The sequence below is a fragment of the Paramisgurnus dabryanus genome, chromosome 10 (genome assembly GCF_030506205.2).
Source record: "Paramisgurnus dabryanus chromosome 10, PD_genome_1.1, whole genome shotgun sequence".
Classification (NCBI taxonomy): Eukaryota; Metazoa; Chordata; class Actinopteri; order Cypriniformes; family Cobitidae; genus Paramisgurnus; species Paramisgurnus dabryanus.
In genome coordinates, this window is record NC_133346.1 from 37992572 (window position 1) to 38012475 (window position 19904).

General features: G+C 38.5%; 1 protein-coding gene across 1 annotated transcript; it reads left to right on the plus strand.

Annotated features, from left to right (window-relative positions):
* The first annotated feature begins 16794 nt into the window (after nucleotides 1-16794).
* LOC135718318 (uncharacterized) lies at nucleotides 16795-18131 on the plus strand. The gene is made up of 6 exons (XM_065240663.1): nucleotides 16795-16942; nucleotides 17100-17188; nucleotides 17304-17408; nucleotides 17533-17726; nucleotides 17866-18019; nucleotides 18123-18131. Exons 1-6 carry the CDS (start codon nucleotides 16795-16797, stop codon nucleotides 18129-18131), a joined length of 699 nt encoding a protein of 232 aa, XP_065096735.1.
* Nucleotides 18132-19904: the final 1773 nt, after the last annotated feature.

A 19904-nucleotide genomic window follows, 5' to 3' on the forward strand; every position in this document is an offset into this window, starting at 1 on the left:
CTGTCGAATAGACTTTCCGCGGGAGCGAGGAAGACTACGGTGAAGGGTCGACGGTCAGGGGGACGTGTAGGCGCTCGGTGGACGAGATGAAGAAAAAAAAGGCGGTCAGGGGGACGAATAGGCTTCCCGCGGGCCCCATATAACGTAAGGTAGGCGCTCAGGTGGATGAATAGGCTTGCCGCGGGACTACCCCGAATGACGAGGGCTCCCCTAGTGGTGTCCATACAGGGCCTATGCGGGAAAACGGCACCTTGCCCCCCGAAAGGGAAAAAACGCCTGGTCCTAGCTTATTTGAGTGGTCCATGGATGTACACGAACTGAATACGGTCCCTTGCACCAACTATGGGTACAATGGCAATCTATATGAATAGGCTCCACTCCCACGAAAATGCTAGTTTCCCTTACTCGCCAAAGATAGATTGCTGTCGAACATTACGCCTAAATTCTTAACCGTGGAAGATGGGCCATCTATGGGCAACGTGTAATCTGACATATTGTGTTTGGAGGGGTTTGGTTCAATAATAAGTATCTCAGTCTTATTGGAGTTTAGCATAAGAAAGTTATGTGCCATCCAGTCCCTAATATCACTAATGCAGTCTGTTAGCTTGGCAAACTGGTGGGTTTCGCTAGGATGTGATGAGATGTAAAGCTGGGTATCATCCGCATAGTAGTGAAAACTTATGTTTCCTGATAATGTCTCCTAGAGGCAACATATATAACAAGAATAGGATAGGGCCTTAAACTGATCCTTGTTTGTGGTACGCTGTATTTAACGGCGGAGTGATATGACTCTTCCTCATTTACATAAACAAAGTGATATCGATTGGTTAGATACGATCTAAACCAGGCTAACGCCTGACCACTGATGCCAACATAGATTTCTAGTTTATTGAGTAAGATTCTGTGATCTATTGTGTCAAAGGCTGCACTAAGGTCTAGTAATATAAGGATTGAGATTTCACCACGATCGGATGTAAAAAGGAGGTCATTTGTAACTCTTAAGCAGTGCTGTCTCTGTGTTATGGTGGTGCCTGAATCCTGATAGGAACTTTTCATATATTATTCGCTATGAATGTGCGTAGCTGGCTTGCCAATACTTTTTTAAATATTTTAGAAAGAAAAGGTAGATTTGAGATTGGTCTAAAGTTATTAAGATCTCCCTGGTCAAGGTTTGGTTTTTTAATGAGCGGTCTAATAACTGCTAGTTTGAAAGCTGTTGGAACGTATCCTAATTCTAGCGATGAGTTAAAGATATTTAGTACCGTGTCGGACACTACATGAAATACCTCTTTTAGTAATTTTGTGGGAACGGGGTCTAATATACAGGATGATGATTTAGATGACGTTACTAATTTAGAGAGCTCTTCTATTTTAGTAGCTTTAAATTATTCAAGATGTTCGTATGGTAATCTAGTGTTAGATGTACTATTGGGTAGACTGGTGGCAGCTTGCATAGTTTCTATGTTTTCCCTAATAACCATAATTTTGTTAGTAAAGAAGTTCATGAAGTCGTTACTGTTGTGTTGGAGTTTACTATTGGTTTCTGTTTGTTCTTTGTTTCTAGTCAGTTTCGCAACTGCTAAAGAGGAAACTAGGGATATGATTTTCTTTAATAAGCGTACTGAGATGGGTAGATCTGGTGGTTTTTATAGCCTGTCTGTAGTGTTAAACACTCTCTTTCCATGCTGAACGCCATACCTCTAACTTTGTGCTTCGGTAGTTTCTTTCCATTTTTCTAGCTACTTTTTTAAGGACTGCAGTATGATGGTCACAACATGGAGCTGGCGTTTTTTCTTTGATTCTCTTTTTTCGAATGGAAGCAACGGAAATTATTGTTCTGGCTTATCTGTAGCATATTGTAGACTGAGTGATCCTATCTAGAAGTACAGTGTATGACACAAGGCAATGGTCTGAAACTGCATCGCTCTGGGGTGATAATGAGTCCGAGTTAGGGATGCACCGATACCACTTTTTTTGAATACGAGTACGAGTACTTGCATTTCAGTACTTGCCGATACCGATACAGAGTACTTAATAACAAAACATGATTTAAATTTACAGGTAACAGCTTTAGTCATATAATTTAACAAAAAAACAAAGGACTAGTTTTCCAGTTTGTTGTAAACTCTGCCTCTCTGGACAACATGAGGCATTAACCCCTTACACGCCGCTCAAATATAGACATTTCTCAGACCTTGGTATCGATTCCAGGTATCGGGGGACTTTTAACGAGTACTTTAGAAAAATGTGGTATCGAGGCCGATACCAGTATCGGTATCGGTGCATCCCTAGTCCGAGTGACAGAATTAAGTCTAATGTGTGCTTACGAGTATGCGTGGGCCCTGACACATTTTGTTTAATGCAGAGAGAATTTAGAACATCCATAAATGCACGTCCTAATGCATCTTTTGGGTTATCCACATGGATATTAAAATCACCAACGATAAGAGCTTTATCTACAGTGGATATGGATAGGAAATCTGCTATTTCTTTAAGAAAATCTGTGTGGTGGCCCGGAGGCCTATAGATGGTAGCTAAAATGAATGAAAGCTGTTTGTTGTTAATAGATAGTTGTTAGCCTATGAGACACACTAGTGTGAAACTATCTATCCGAATAAATAGTAATAGAAATTAAAATAAATAAATAAAGTCAGACGTTGTCGTTTGTAGGCTACTATAACAAACTATGAATAGGAACTGCTGTTACAGTAATAGCCTACATACTACCCAAATATAAATGCAACGTATAAAATACGGTCTAAGAATAGTGTCTTTAGTGGTTTCAAAACAACGTAGAAGCTTCAAAACCACTCAAAGTCGCACTCAGTTGAGTACATTAGTAAGTGGTTCTTAAACTGGGGCCCACCAGATGGTGCCAGAATGAGCGACAGTTTTGACATTTTATGCGATATATGAATGATATGAGCTGAATAAGTGGGCCGGGTAAAATATGTTATTAAGGATAAGAGTCATATTTACTCCATAAACAGTTATAATGCCTGCCATCTGTTACCATTTAACAGTACTCAATCTATTTAAATAATTGTATTGGTATATGTCTACTAAGATGGACAGGACACATTGTAAAAACCTTTACTATGATCTACTAATTTTTTAAAAAATTTGAAACATTTTTTACACTTGAAATATTGAGTAAATTTGAAAGCTGTAAATCTAGTATATTTCAATAATTAACTGTGTTTTCTATCAAATAAAACTGAGTATATGTAATAAAAAAATCCAAAAAAAAGCAATAGTCATGATTAATGAAGTCCCCTAAAAATTGAGTAGATTTCATCAAAGATCTTAAAGCAATGAAATAGAAATCCTAAGTGAAGTCTACTATAACATAAGTAAATATAATTACAAATGTTGAGTTGATAGCTGAATTTTGTGTGAATATTATTTAACTAAAAAAATTGTTGGCTATTTATTTAATTTAAAGTGAATTTACTTCATACTGAACCATCAATGATAAACAAAGCAATTGTACAAACATAATTTTATTGAACATGTAGGCTATTTGTCAAATTTGACAGGTAAAAAAATTAACATTAAGTCTACATTCAAAATGACAAGCAGTGTACATGTTACATGAGCTGAATAAACTCTGAGAGGTCTCTCAAATTCACAGCATAATCACCTCTTGAATCGCCATATCCTGCTCACACTGTAAAGATAGCGTTATTTAAATTTTATATTGACCTATAGGCTACTAATTGCGTTCGCGTGCTGTCAGTGGAGAGTAATAATGAGACTGGTGAGATCAAAGCTTGGCACAGAGGCTGCGCGTAAGTGGGGGTGAAAGCACGTAGTGCGGGTGAAACGCGTCTGAAGGCCACACACTGGATGAGAAGGCCATGTATTTAAAAATCAAACATTATTTTCTATGAATGTACACACACTGAGTAGCCTATGTACACAGAAAGCTGTTACTGTACCCAATTATCATGACAACATGGTTCCAAAAGTATTCAGATAAATAAGTTGTTTAGGCCTAAACAAGAACACAGACAATATTTCATTGTACATAACTGTAAATATTCATAAATTCAACACTTACCAGGATTTTTGAGGAGTTTCTGATGTGTTTTTAGTCATGCAAGAGGCACAGTTTTCTCTGCTGCTGATTACAACCTGTTGGCTGTTTTTTAAATTACTAAATGTGTGATCTAATTTTTTTTGCCTACATTTACTCCAACAATGTAATGTTAAAATGTTTCACTAAAAATATTAAGTAAATCATAGTTAAAGTTAGGTGTGAAACTTACTCAATTTTTTAAAGTTGAAGATAAATACAAATAAAATTAATTTGAAATGAGCAATAGGCTACAGTTTTAAAATCTTATATAAGTGTGACTTTCACAAATATATTGATTAAAATGTACAAGAAATATTAAGTATAGGCTATTCATTAGAAATAATATGTTAGTTAAATACTACTTTTATTTTCAGACCTGCCAACCTGTACGCATTTTGCGTAGCAGGTACTCATTTTGACCTCAAAGTACGGTGGTACGATTTGTCACTCTAAACTACGCAAAAACCTGATGACGCCCTTTGCTGCGCGAAGTACTCAAAAGAAGCAACAGAAAAAAAGAAAAATATGTCCAATCATAGCACTGGGCTCATCCACCACATAGAAAGTGGGGATGATTGACAAGTCGTATGGCCAATCAGTAACAAGAGTCTGCTATCGATGGAATCACAAAATCCAGCGTGATCTCCTTCCTCCACCCGCAGTTTCTGACCATCTTTTTCAACGGAGACGGAGTCAAGACGTCTGACTAAGGTAAACTGGTCAGGGTGGATGTGCAAATAATGAAATAATGCATTAATGCATTAGCTTAAAGGCGGAGTCCATGATGTTTGAAAGTCAATGTTGATATTTGAAATCACCTAAACAAACACGCCCCTACCCCAATAGAATCTGGACCGTCTGTTGATAGACCCGCCCCACACATACGCAACCCGGCATTTGATTTGATTTGATTGGCTATAAGTTTGTTTTGGTAGTCGGCCCGTCTCCTTTTCCAAACCGTTTTTCAAACATCGTGGACTCCGCCTTTAATCCTTTGAAGTCGACGGTCGCGCGGGCTCCGTTTCATAACGTGCACTTGACCGCAAGATGCGCTAACATTACTTCTGATTTGTAAATGAGCATCATTTGTAATTGAGCGCTTACGAAAAAGTACAATAATTTTACCATGTGGAGAGCATCCAGTTTAGTCAAATAAAAACAGAAAGTTCACTCTCAGTGAAGAGAATCCACCTGACATCCGAGTGAAGCTGATTAAATGCGTTCTGAAATAACGCGCTCTTGATAATTGTCAATAAAATAAAAGGTCACATACAAACCACATCAAATAAAGTTTTATAAATGGAGAATGTCTCGAGCGCCCACGTGATAGGTGCCTATGCCGTACTGTACTGCACTGTAAACAAAGCTACAATAAATTACAGACAGACATACAGTTAACAGCACTACTGTCACAGTTATGGTTGAATTTAAAGCAGTGTTAACTCTAAAATACTGTCTTAAAGGGATAGTTAACTTAAACATGTAATTCAGTCGTAGTTTACATAACAGAACAGACCATCCAAACATTTATGAGTTTCTTTATTGTGTGATACACAAGTTATTTTAAAGAGTGTTGATAACCACAGTGTCTGGTCCCCAATCCATTGTATTTTTGCTAGTCATATCTCCAACGTCTGCCACACAGCATTCTTCCATCATAGAAATATCTCAAAACGCCGCCGCAAGAGTGCTTACTCGATCTAAAAAGTATGACCACATTAGTCCAATTCTGGCATCTTTGCACTGGCTTTTTCTACTGCTTTTCCTACTTAGCCCCTAAGCTCTGGAATGATTTACCAGATAATGTTCGAGTATCAGACACAGTCGATCAATTTAAAGCTAAACTTAAGACATTCTTCTTTAACAAAGCATTCACATAAAATGTCCAGTAAATGTACTTATCTCGCAATAGTTATTTTGTCAAAACAAAGCACTCACATACCTCATATGGGTAATATACTATTGCCGCAATAGGTAGCCTGTCTGGAACAGAGCGGATTTTAAACCACAATACTGTATGACACTTGCATTACATGCGAACGGCCTCTGTTTTTCTCTCCCGTCTCGTCCTCGACCCTGAGGACAATGAAACAAAGAGACCCAGTTCCTGTTGCTGTGAAGGTCATCACACCACTGATCTACTGGCTGTCCTGCACCGTGATGCCCAGCCGATGCGCGACCAACAACCACCGGCTGACCCGCTTCCAATCCATACTGTGTTTAAGTCTGACTCTTTTTTGTGAATCTGTTCTTTCGGAGAGTTCGTTTCAAAGAACTGGTTAAAAAAAACGATTCACCATTTCGTTTAACATACTTTACGTAATGATGTCATTCGCATCTTATTCTATCATCCAGGAGGGTAAAATACATAAAAAAATGTTCAAGTAAAGTCATGTATGGTTGATTTATTATTATTATTATTATTATTATTATTATTATGTAGTTGTTCAACTAAATTACATTCAAAAACTTTTAACAGAAATCATGATCAAGCTCATTACAACTTAAAATATAATCTGCACACACACACACCTAACAAATACATTTTAGTCAAAACGGTGTTTAATATAATGAGCTGTGCCATAGATATATAAACTTACTTTATGTCAGTCAATCATCTTAGTTCATATAGGCTATAGTATTAGCACAGCAACTCACTGATGTCCGTACTGTTTGGCTCAGGCATGCTCAGTATCCACAGTTTTTTTGATTAATTCTTCAGACGCGTCCGATAGAAACTGTTCAATCAGTGAACTGGTGACTCCATAAATGCAGCAACCTGTTCCTGACTCGAGAATCGCTGTATTGTGATTTTCAGTAACACATGCGCAGTATTAACAGCTCATCAAGTCGGACGCCTCCGATAGAAACCGTTCTTGATTCAGGTATTCAGTCTATCGATGACTCTGGAATACCAGTATGTTTACTGCACATGCTCAGTATCAACAAAATTCACCATGTCTCGGTTCAATCAGTGATACTGTTGGGGAGTGCTTCTATGAGTTAAGATACGGCTTACTCTCTCTTAATTAGAATCGGAAGGACTGTCGAGCAGACACAAACTTTTTAAACGATTCAGTCCGATTAGGTGTACGGATTCAAGTCGTTCACTGAAAAGAACCGGTTCAAAAGAACGATTTGTTCACGAACTGGACATCACTAGCCATATTACCCCTGTGCTTTCTCAACTACACTGGCTTCCAGTTCAATCACGCATTGATTTAAAAGTTCTTAACTTATAAAGCTATACATGGGTTGGCTCCAGATTATATTTGTAATTTAATTACAGGATCTGTACCAACCCGGTCTCTCCGCTCCGCGTGTTCCCTAACTTTGCATCAGCCTCGCTACAAACTCAAAACTTTGGTTGGGAAGTCGTTCTCTTGTGTTGCGCCTAAGCTGTGGAATTCTTTGCCTTTTTCTATTAGGAATGCTCAATCTTTTACTTGTTTTAAGAAATTACTTAAAAACACATCTTTTTAATAAATCTTTTTTATAATCTTATAGCTGTTATTGCCATTGTTTAGTGTGTTGTAATTATGGAGTAGTGTTGTTTCTTTTATTGTGGTTGTAGCGCCTTGGGTGTAAGAAAAGCACAATACCAATAAAATGTATTATTATTGCAAAAGTAAACAGTTCTTGTCTCCAAAAGATTTAAAAACTGTTATCCACGCCTTCATTTCATCACAGCTGGACTACTGTAATTCCCTGTATTGTGGTCTACCTCAAACTACAATCTCTCGCCTGCAAGTTGTTCAAAATGCTGCAGCGAGGCTACTGATGGGCTACTGATTGACCTGCTGACTCTGTACACCCCCCAAAGAACTCTTAGGTCTTGTAATCAGCTTCTTTTAACTGTCCTACGCTTTCGCTGTAAAACTAAAGATGGTCAGGCCTTCTCTGCTGCGGCACCTAAACTTTGAAACAGTTTGCCCCTCACTGTGAGGTCTGCGCCGTTATCATCTAGTTTTAAATCATCTCTTAAAACTCTTTTTTTTATCCATTTTAATTAAAGTTGCTTTTGTATTGATTTTATAAGATTTATTAAATGGATGGTTTTAATTGAAATTGCTTGTCTAATTCTATGCTTTTTATTTGTACATTGTACCCAGCTAAAACAAATACGTAACGGTTACGTAACGTTGACGAACCGAGTTACGTCGTGGCGACCGGAAAAGTGAAATTCCTGGATTCGTCGCCTGCACGTAACTTTGCAACGTAATCTGCCTGTCGTGGGCACGTCGTGACAACGTAATGGATTGAAAGGTTTATGTTGGTAACCAGTTAGTAATTTAAATCTTTTATTTAATATTCTATGGGCGGACATCTGCAGTAGGCTACAACTAATTTAACTTATCCTTATTTGCCCATAACTAAAAGACTTACCATAACATATGAATGACAGACTCCAAAATGGAATACTTCATTTTATTGAACATGAACATTACATTACAAACATTTAAATAAACATATGTTAAAATAAAAATTTAAATGGATTCTCCATATAATTTAAAATGTCATTTCTGAATTGTGCAGGCGTAGTTTTGTCAGAAGGATAAAGTGAGAGCGTGTCCTCTTCATGTTCCGGTTGCCAGGGTAACGCTGCTCTAACCTTCACCAGTCCAAAACACCAAACATGTCCCACAAAACTTTAAAGTTAGGGTAGGTAATCCTGTTTAGATACATTTTTTTTTATACTGGGTGAAATGGTCCTTCTATCCTGAGAGTAGTCAATACATTATGTGTTCAGAAAAAGGAACGAAAACAATCAGACCTCTGTAGCAGCTGCAGGACAGTACAAACTCCGACCAATCACTGCCATGCGGTGCGAATGTAAAGAACCAATCAGATGCCTTCATGTCTCGTGCCCGAGCCCCACTGCGTGCGCTGCCCTGCGTGCACTAATCACGTCACCGTTCCCTGAAATATTCAGTCTCACTACACGGAGTAAGCAGGAGTTTGCGGCACCGGCACAATGGAAGATAAAAAGCAGCCAAAACTTCCACTGCCAGCTTTGCTGGTAACTGCTCGCCCTACTAAAAAACCTAGAAAACGAAAATCTGAGGCAGAAAAGGCTGCAACTAAACAGGCACTGGATAAAGCCAGAGGACAAACTCGCGTAAACATCGGTGGAGCATTTGAACGGTGGAGACAACTGAGGGAGTTGAAGGGCCTGAAAAGCGATGCCGAGGTTGCGGTCTTTCTGCTGAACAGGTAATAATTTGTTTTGCTTCGGGGGGATTTGTTATTTCCATGATAAATGTTACGTTAGGCAACGTAGCTATTTTTGTAGCCAGTATTAGCCCAATGCTAACATTAGCTGCTCTGTCGGTGTAAATCAGTTGAGTTACAGGTCGTAGCTAACGTTACTGCTTATCTGAGTTTTAGGACATGACATTATGATAATATTGCACAGCCATAGTCGCAAGTGTCTGCATCATAATTGTGATAAAATTACGTTAATATATTGCTTATAAACTGGACATCTGTGGTGATGTGGCATATGTGTTTTGTTAGCTACGAGATGGATCTATCAACTTCCACGCCGGCGAAACACAGATTGATGAGACCCCCTCCCCCACCTGTCTCATCTATTGTTGCTGAGTCTCTGTCCGACCGGTGAGTTTTACTTGATGCTGCTCTGAACATGGCTTAGGCCACCGTTGTCTTGGTGGAATATATCCATGTTTACACGTATATATTTTAGGTATGCACTGAATATATTTTCCAAAAAAAGTATGTTCTTGTATATCCAGTGGGAAAATGAAGCCTATTAGCTGGTGTGGTGGGGGCAGGGAAACTTGATTAGATCTTTTGAAAAGTATGATGGCCTGAGGACAATACCTGTATTTGTAGAGGATAGGGCAAACTGAGTATCTTCTAAATAGTTTTTATCACTCTTCATGCTTTTTCGGTCTGTCACAACATGTTCTCATGAACTTGAAAACACAAGATTTCTATTTATAAATATCAACAGTCCTGTGTTGCACTTTGATAAATGGAAATCTTTTTTTATGTTGATGCTGATAGTATTATGTTTTTGTAACATTCACAGAGATGATGACTTCTCAGTAGCTGGCGTTGAGGAGTTAAACATTAGCTGCCCAGAGGAAACAGCTCTCCAGCAATTGGATGCAAGGTATGTTATGGTAGTAAGATGATTTTTTCCAATTATTTCCAAAATTCAATTTAGAGTATAATCATGTTCTGTGCATTATTTTAACGACATGTGGTAATGTAATACTTCCTCCCTTTGTGTGTGTTTTTCTATCTTTTTAGTATGTCGTCGCTGGACATAAGCATTGATGTTGTTGATGCAGATGATTTTAATGACATCCGAAACTCCATGTAAGTTGCAGTGTGTACTGCAGAGAAGTTTTTACTTTTCTGTTTGTGTAAAATGATGTGTATTTATGGTGTGAATTATTCTGGGTTTATTTTACAATTTTCTTCGTCTTTTTGTTTTATAGCATTGACTGGGAAGATGAAGACGTCACCTGGAATCCTGATATGGACACACAGTCTGTGTCATCATTAGAAGATGTGACCAGGGAACTGGACTCAGATGATGATGACAGTGATGATGCAGATTTTAGGCCTCGTATTTGTGTTAGGTGGGTTCAATACACTCTGGCTCCACTTACTGTCAAGTTATTGTGTTTAGTTTTTTGTTTCTCATACCTTTTCTTATTACAACAGGACTGGTGGTGCTCTGAAAACTCCAATTTGCTTGGAATCACTGCCAGAAATCAACATGGAGGACACTGTGCATGATGCTACAGACAATGCCCCAGATAAAACTATGGCTGACATGCCAACACTCCCAGAAGCAGCAAAAGTCATGGTCGTTGATGATATTATTGGCCATCCTGCATCCATTGCTTATCACGACAGCCTGAAGCAGCTTGCCGACTATCTCCTTCTCCCTGTCAGCATGTGTTCTGCCAAGGACCCAAACAGTAAGGCTGAATGCCGGGCACCTGCACCGTTTGAAATCAATGTCAGGTCCAGGGGAACAGCTGCTGTCGTTGAATGGGTGAGTCTTTATTTAGCATCAAAGATTATTACATATTTTGGGACTGTTTTTACACTGTAACACCAACCCTTTTTTCTGGATCAATTCAAACTTACACTAACGGAAAAACTGATAACAAAAGTGCTGTGTGGCGAATGATGTTAAAAGTATGTGTATTAGTCATTTTAGTTACTGTAATGTGCTGTATTTCTCTGTCTGCTTTTTTTTAAGATGTGTCCTCGTGGTCACACAGTTTGGAAGTGGGCTTCCTAGCCCATTTTAAAATATGGGATGCTAGCTGGAGACTTCATGCTTTCCACTAATATCCTGCTGTCGGGCAACAACTACGCCAAGATCTCACTATTGTTTAAGTTTATGAACATGGGGATGGTGGAGAGGTCAACATTCTTTAGGATCCAGGACTCCTACTGTGTGGACACTATAAAGGAGTTCTGGGATGAGAAGAGAGCTGCAGTCATCACCCAGCTCAAGTCAAAAGGGCCAGTTGTAACATTGGGTGAGTTTGGCACACATGCTTACTTCATAATATGCACCATTTATTCTAAATGTGTTTATTCTCAAATCAATGGTATTGAAAAGGCAGATGCATGGTGATACTAAGACAAAAAAAATGGTCTAGAGTCTAGACATAAAAGAGTAGGATAAAGTATATAATATTTTATTGTAGTTGTAAGATATGAAGTGCTGGATAGACATTGCACAGTGGTTTGTAATGCAATTGGATCAGGAAAAAATGAACAATTACGGACAAAGTTCTTATCACAATTTCTCTTTTTTTGTTCTAATTAATTTTCAAAGGAGATGCTCGCATGGATAGTCCAGGATTCTGTGCACAGTATTGCACATACAGTGTCATGGACAATGGATCCAAACAGATAATCAGTCCCTTCAGGATTTCGCGGGCCTTTTTTGTGATTGTTGCAGCCTAAAATGCATGATGTTGCGGCCACTTTTCTAAAAAGTTGCACTGAAAGTTGCGATGTTTGTTTTTAATAGGTAAAAACAGCAAAGGTATAGAGATTTTTACTTAAAGTGCTCAAAGTATGCTTTTTGGCCTTTTCCCTTTCCTTTATTGTGTTATATATTTTTTGTGTGCATGTTAAAAGTTTACAAAGTCAAAATCCACCCCATAGAGACTTACCATATCCCACATAAAACACTGTTCACCATCTGCTCTATTGTACACAGCCTTTACTTCAAAGACAAACGTGCTCACTATGTAACACACAATCTAATGACAACAAAACCACAAACCAACCTTTAAGCAACATTATAAAAAGGCAAAACAAATGATTTTGACACAGCAAAATCTAACAAACAAAGCTTTATTTTGAAACCAAATCTGCTCCTGCAAAAATGTAAATGTGCTGAACCTCACAAACACATCAGCAGCATTTATGTTGAAAGATTATATAAGTGCAAAAAAAAGTTTTCAATTAGTTAATTAGTTAAAAGCCTAAAGTTTAAGTGCACAGCCCTTTACAGTAAACACAGTACAGGCCTAGTACCATTTCATAACATTGATACTCTCATCTAACTAATCAAAAATAACTTTTGCTTTACAGAAACATGCTAATTGAATTTATTTCTGCAGATATGTTAACAAAATAATACTAAACCCTGCATCCTTCTACCATAACATAACACTGATACCACTATGGATCAACAAATATGCAGAGCAAAACTGTATATCAGTATACAGTAATTATAAAGAAAACAAAAAAAATTGCACTGACCCTGCTCCAAAACTAAAATGCATAGATAACTTCACAGTATTTATGTTTCAATATGTCAATACCAAAACAATTCAAAACAAAGATTTGTAACCACACACTGTACCTGAATGCATACAAATACAAGTTAAATACTATAAAATGCTTTGAAACAATTAACTCGCTACATAAATAAAATTGAATTGAATAAAAATAAATCTTACTACACAAGCCTGCATAGTAAATCTTGATAAATATTAAAGCTTCCCTTGATCTTAATCCAAACAAGATCAGTACATTTATCTTCGTAATGAAGAAACTCCATTTTTGAAGATATTAATGACAAAGCCTCTCTTCAATCACATTATGAAAAAAATAACACATTAACCCAGTTCAAAAATGTGCATTGAACTATACAGTAAACATTAAGCATCAAGTATTTTGAAAGATGCCAATCAACAAAGAACAGTTAAACAAAATGGCATTATGCAGGGTAACGTGCATCTGTCTAGTCTGATATCTAGTTTTCTGAGATCTGACTAATCCTCAATATCCTCCATGTCCTCCTCAAAATCTTCCTGCATTTCAAAAGCTCCACTGGTAAGTCTTTGGTTGTGGTATAAGAAGACCAAGGCTTTGAGGTTGTTGTTTGACATGGATCTCCTTCGGCTGGACAAAACCAGCTTATATATACTGTTGCTGCGTTCAGCATCTGCAGAGTTCACGATGACATCTTTGTATCGTTTCGCCAGGACACTCAGTATGGGCAGCCTTTCCTGCAACCCATCCCAGAAAACATCTAAATCCACCACTCCACTTGCTGAAGCTCTGAGTGCAGTTGGACCTAGATGGGTGAAGTAGGCATCAAATTCTTCTGTAGGAACAGCACTGAAGCCTGGAATGTATTTGTAGCTGACCACACTCTCATCCATAAATGCAGTGTGACGAGGATCAAAGACCCTGACTTCATTCAGAAAATGAATGGCGGGTTGTCCATCTGACATGTACTTTTTGAGTTTGTCCTCTGCATTGTTGTAAGCCTGTTCCACTTTGTTAAGGATGTGGTTCTTTATAGCTAAAGTCAGGTCAAGTCCCTCAAAGTACTGGGCATATGCTTCATACTGTAGTTGTGCATTTGCCAAAATGTGCATGTGCAGATCCTCAAGGTAGTCAAAAACCTTGGTGGTTACGGGACGTCTACTCTGGAAGATGTCCAGAAGTTGAATTACTCTTTTGCACTTCTCTGACATGATGCATATCTCAACCTGCAGACTTTGAGCCATATCTGGATCATGTAGCATTTCATGGAGTCTCTCCACACTCTGAGGCGTGCTTCTGCCACAAGTCTATGGAAAAAAAAAAGAGTAAAAAAAGAGAAAGAAAATTGTGTTAATGCAATCAACCACAAAAGTTGCTTGTGTACCGTACTTTCCGGACTATAAACCACACCTGAATATAAGCTGCATCATTCAAAAATGCGTCATTAAGACAAAATAACAAGTCAAAGTGGACTATACGTTGCATTTATTTAGAAAATTATTTCACAAAATCCGAGCCGGGGTACTCTGCGTTCGGGCCCATTTCCGAGCTCAGAGCCCTCTCCCCGGACAGCACGCCAAATACGTTTACTAATTTAATCTAACCAACTTATTTGTAAGTGTGAACTTGTGAAAAATAGCAGACAGATCAGCAGGCTGAATAGATGTCTGTAGGTTAAAAGTAATACTATAAGTTATTTAAATGATAAACCATGGCTTATAGACAGAAAAATACGGTATATGTGTGGAGGTAAAATACAAAGTAAATCATGTTTTTAACTAAGAATTTTAACAATAAATCTAGCATACTTACATCCACTTCCATCTCAATAAACTCCTTGTAGAGTCCGAAATGTTCTGAATGGTACTGGACTGCAGTGAACCACGAGTTCCAGCGCGTAGCACATGGATTTGGAGACATCGTAGCTTTCTTTCCTGTTGGTAGTTTTTTTGTCAGGTATTGAAGATATCTTCTTTTCCGGGAGCCAGCTTGGTAGAACATTTGTGAGAAACACAGCATGAATGCATTCAGTTGGTCAAAAGGTCTCCGGAAGGCACTACCTATCAGGTTCATTATATGAGCCAAGCATGTCACATGAATTGAGTTTGGGAATAAGGATTGCAACGCAGCTTTATAGGCCTTTTTCATATAGGCCGCGTTGTCAGTGTTGAACACCACAACATCATCGTTGTCTATGTTGTATTCGTGTAGACACTTGACAACCGCCTTAGACACTGTGGAATGGTTACACTCCTCAAGAAACACTGTGTCTGCAAGGTATGCCAATATTCTCTCCGAAACATCCTTCTCCAGCGGAGCAATTAGGATGTTTAGAACACATCTGCCCTCTACGTCTGGAGTTTCGTCAAAAATCACAGCAACAGGCTTTTTAGCTACAAGTGTTTTAAGGTGCTCTTTTTCTTTCTGGTATACTGCTTCCAGGTAATGTTCCTGAAGCTGGTGAAATCCAGGTATGGCTCCACCATTTATAACTTTCTCCCTAAGGAATTTTCTTAAAGCTGGATGGTCACTTTTAGAGAGCGGAATGTTTACAGCAGTGCAGGTGGCAACCCAATCTTCACAAATCTAAGAGAAAAGGAGAGGACAAATACATCATAATACATTCCCCTAATTAATACACAGTACAGAAAACTTTCCAAAACAAGTAAAATATATAATTTATTTTAATTTTACTTTTGTATCTCCATGTCCTCACACACATCAACTGACTTCAGTAAACAACACATCGCAATTGATAGAACAGTTTTATCAAAAAGTTTATAGACAACTTATAATTCATCAATTTAAAGAACTAAAACCCATAAGAACTTAAACCCAAGTGTGGTTTTCATATTTTTGTTATTCAGCCAGTATACGTGGGTCTGGTGGACCTGTTGAATTTTTGGGTTTTAATTCAACACAATCAGAAATTTTATGTACAAAAAAACAACATGTTTACTTCATCCCAATTACAAGCAATATAAACAGCATAAATGGTAAATATTTTCTCTTTACCTTTATCACATTTAAGAATTGTAACCTTGTGTGAAAACAGCAGGATAAATAAAAGTCACTCACTCTCACATGCACGCACACACTTATGCATGCATCACAAACACAGATATGTGGTTTACGGGACTCCATCTAGCATAATGGATTTTCTAATGTACAAACTGTATAATCTATACCCTTACACTACCCCAGCCCTAATCCTTCCAATCATAGAAAACGTTTGCCATTTTTTAAATCTTTTGTAAACCGTGTCCTCATAAACCATATACAGGAACACAGAGGCGCACGTGCACGCGCACACACGCGCGCGCGCGCTTCATTATACCAACAAGACAGTTACCTTTGCGATGCTAGTCACTCGGTGACAACTACAGTACATTATAGCGTTACCTCTTAACATGCATTGTATATAAAGCCAGCTTACCTTAATCCTCTCAGCGCTTGCAATTGATCGGGATGCCACTGCCTGTGTCACCGTGATTTGTCTTGTCTTAGAGCCTTGGTGCGTTTCTGACATCCTCCGCTTGTGTTTCGCGCTGGCAAAGTGTTTATTAATTGACGATTTTCTTTTGTGTTCAACAACAATATTGCACATCCTGCAAAAGAGTTTACCCCCGCTTTCATACAGGACATCTGGAAACTGTTTTTCGCGGTCCTTAGCTATTATTTTTGTTGGTAAATGCGAGACGTTGGCTGCACACATGTTTGCTGCGTTTTCTGAACTAAACAGGAAATGTGTTTGCTGACGTATGACGCCGCTTTGCAGAAGACCGCGCTGATTGGTCAAAGTTGCTGAAAAGTTGCGGTGATTGGTCAAAATTGCAAGTTGCACTGAATTCGCGGGGATTTTTTGAATTTGCGTTAATAGTTGCGATCGCGACATCGCAAAATCCTGGAGGGACTGGATAATATGCATGGTCAACATCGACAAGCGTGAGACCATGCGGAATTCTGTTATCATGGAGAAGGAGGGCTTCATGCGGGCATTTGATAAACTATGTGAAGAACTCAACATTGAAGAATTCTGCACGGATGCTCATTCTCAGATATCAGCCCTCTTCAGTAAGTTTATTGGTTTATTTTGCTTTAGGAGATTGTTTCAGCAATAAAACTCTGTGCATATAGCCCCATGCAACAAACTACACTTACATTATTAGGACTGGAAAATGATTTGGATTACTACTTAGCATATATCATCAATTACTTTTTTGTATTTTAGATAACAAAGGGAAATATAAAGACTGCGGCGTACGACACACCCTGGACATGTGGCATGGGTCCAAAAGTTTGGGGAAAAGAATTCATGCGGTAAGTTAATGATTTCTCTGTAGATATAAATAGCTGGAAAAAAATCATCTACATAAATTCTCTTCTCATAAACCTATTTGACATACACAAAATGTATTTATGCTACAATGTCAAGGCAGGACAGCAAAGGGGGTGCACCATCCTTCAGATGTGGAGTAAGGACATCTGCAACCACTTCTGGTATTGCTGCAAGACTGCAGATACATATGAAGATTTTTTTGTAAGTATAATCAAAATTCATCTGTCTAGGCCAGTATCTATTGCGGTGTAGTTATTGTGCAAAATTGACTTCTATTCTTATTTGTCACATTATTTACATCACGTGTAATTTTTTTTTGTAATAGGACATGTGGGCTGGACTACTTCACCATGTGACAGGAGAACATGCGTGGGCCCTTGGAGCCTGTCAGCATGGTCCCTTGGTGGAGGACAGAGAGAAGGAGTGGATCCAGAAGGGTTCTGTGGCACACCAGAGACTGACAGAAGTGGTGCTTGATGCACGCTGGCTAAAGAGCATACACAAATATCTACATTTTAGGTATGTCAGCATAGGTCTATGTTCAATTTCTAGTTTTGCCCTATGCAATTAATCCACTGTACTTCAGAATTTCTCCTGCTATTTCTTCATTTTTATTATCACAGTATAAAGCAATTGTATCTTTCCTCTGTGCTCTCAGGTCAACTGCAGAGTTGGAGTCATTCCACAATCATATTTTAATGTATGCAAGCAAACGCTTCTCCTTTTGCCCCCCGTGTACGCTGCTCGCGTCATGCTGGCTGGCCTGGACCACAACCACCACGTTGACCGACCAGCAAAGAGAAGGGCTGATGGCTCTATTCAGTATGTTTAATTTTATGATGAAAAACGAAATACTGTACATTTTAAGGTACAATGAATGTATCACTGAGCTCATAATCTTTTCTCTGATGGCAGATACGGTAAGGTGTACAATAAAAAGTCCAGGAAGTGGAGCCTTTACACACCAAAGGTTGAAAAGGACTACAGTTACATTGTGGACCTCCAAAGTGCGATTCTGCAGCGCAGAATGTCTGCTACTGGGGGTTTGCCAAGGACTAAAAAAAAGAGGCCCGATGATCCCCGTCAACATGGGGTTCTGTCAGGTGTCCCTGCCCCATCAACACAGGAGCTTTTGCAGAATCAACTCAGCAGAGGGCTAGGTGAGTTTCCTTACTATATTTTTTGCTTGATTATGAAGTGCTAATATACTTGGGTGCCAAGGGTAATTTAAAAAATCCATATCATAACTTATGATCTAAAATATTTTTATTAACAAAGCTACGGATAAACTAATTCAAAGAATCAAATAAATGTTTGTCACTGTGTGAAATGGAAAAAAAATGTGTTGTCATTCATTGTGTGTCTTTGAGATACAGTAATTATTGTCAGATGTGTAATTGTGATATTCTTCCTAAAGGTAAATCACTGCCAAAGGAGTAGATCACCACAGCAGAATACGCATCATGCAAAGCCTGACCTGTCAGCCATCCATGGACACTCATTTTCTAACATATATATATATATATATATATATATATATATATATATTTCTAATTTATTATATGTAAATACAGATTGTTTATGACAATCAAAAGCAACAAAAGGACAGATAGTTGTTTAAAAAAGTATTCCTCCTCGGTCTCTATTGTTGTTGTTGGTGTTGTTTTTTAATAAAACAAAAAGTGTTATACCACATTCATTGTCATTATTCATTTAGCATGTAAGGAGGTAAGAAAAGTAATAGCTTGTTTATGCTGATTTGATAAAGGAAAGGCATTTATCAATTCAAAATATTTATTCAAACATGACAAAATTTAAATAATATGAATGTACATACTGTATACATTAGTGCAAATTTTACAGAACAATATATAAACCAGTACAAAATAAATAAACAGCAGTGCACAAAAATAAATACTATTTATTGTACTGTGCCTACACCCTACTTGGGATGAAACCTGTATACTAGGCCTGGCAAACTCGATTCCTTTTAAGGATCCGGGTTATTGTGAGTCACTCACTAAAGTGATCCGGGTTGTGTGATTCACTTGAGTCATTTGAGTCAGTATTGCTAAATTGCCAAGGAAACTCAGTACAGACCCACTTGTAACCGGCTGATCCACGCGACTCGAGATTCTCAGAGACGGAAACATTGCAGACTCGCAGACCATGGACATGAGACTCGCTCTACAGATCCCACTAACCGGCTGATTCGCGTGGATCAGGTTAGTGGATCTATAGAGCGACTGAAGTCTCCTCAAAAGCAAATCCATAACAAAAGCCTTTCACTTCTGAAATAACATGCTTATAGGTTTTAGGTTTGGTGTGTATGGTCGACCATTTAAAAAAGAAGCCTAATAACAACAGCATAATAATATAGAGAAAATATAGAAAAGAACTGTCCTGCTTATGTAGCCCCCAGAGTCGGAGAGACAGTTCGCGCAGATCAGCCGGTTATGGATCAGCCGGCGGATCAGCTGGTTACGGATCAGTCGGTTACGGATCAGCCGGTTACGAGTTGAGAGACTCTCGAGTCAGAGCAGATTCGCATGTCTCTCGAGTCCGCATTGTTTCCGGCTCTGAGTGAGAATCTCGGGTCAGTTCGCGGCTCGCGCGGATCCACAGGTCTCTCGAGTTTGCAATGTTTCCGGCGCTGAGTGAGAATCTCGGGTCAATTCCCGGCTCGCACGGATCCGC

Bases quoted from the DNA above. Each gene is read 5' to 3' on its own strand.
- LOC135718318 (XM_065240663.1), top strand. From the start codon at position 16,795: ATGGTCAACATCGACAAGCGTGAGACCATGCGGAATTCTGTTATCATG. The intron at 17,189-17,303 runs GTAAGTTAATGA...TACAATGTCAAG, and splicing joins TGGGGAAAAGAATTCATGCG to GCAGGACAGCAAAGGGGGTG. The intron at 17,409-17,532 runs GTAAGTATAATC...TTTTTGTAATAG, and splicing joins ATACATATGAAGATTTTTTT to GACATGTGGGCTGGACTACT.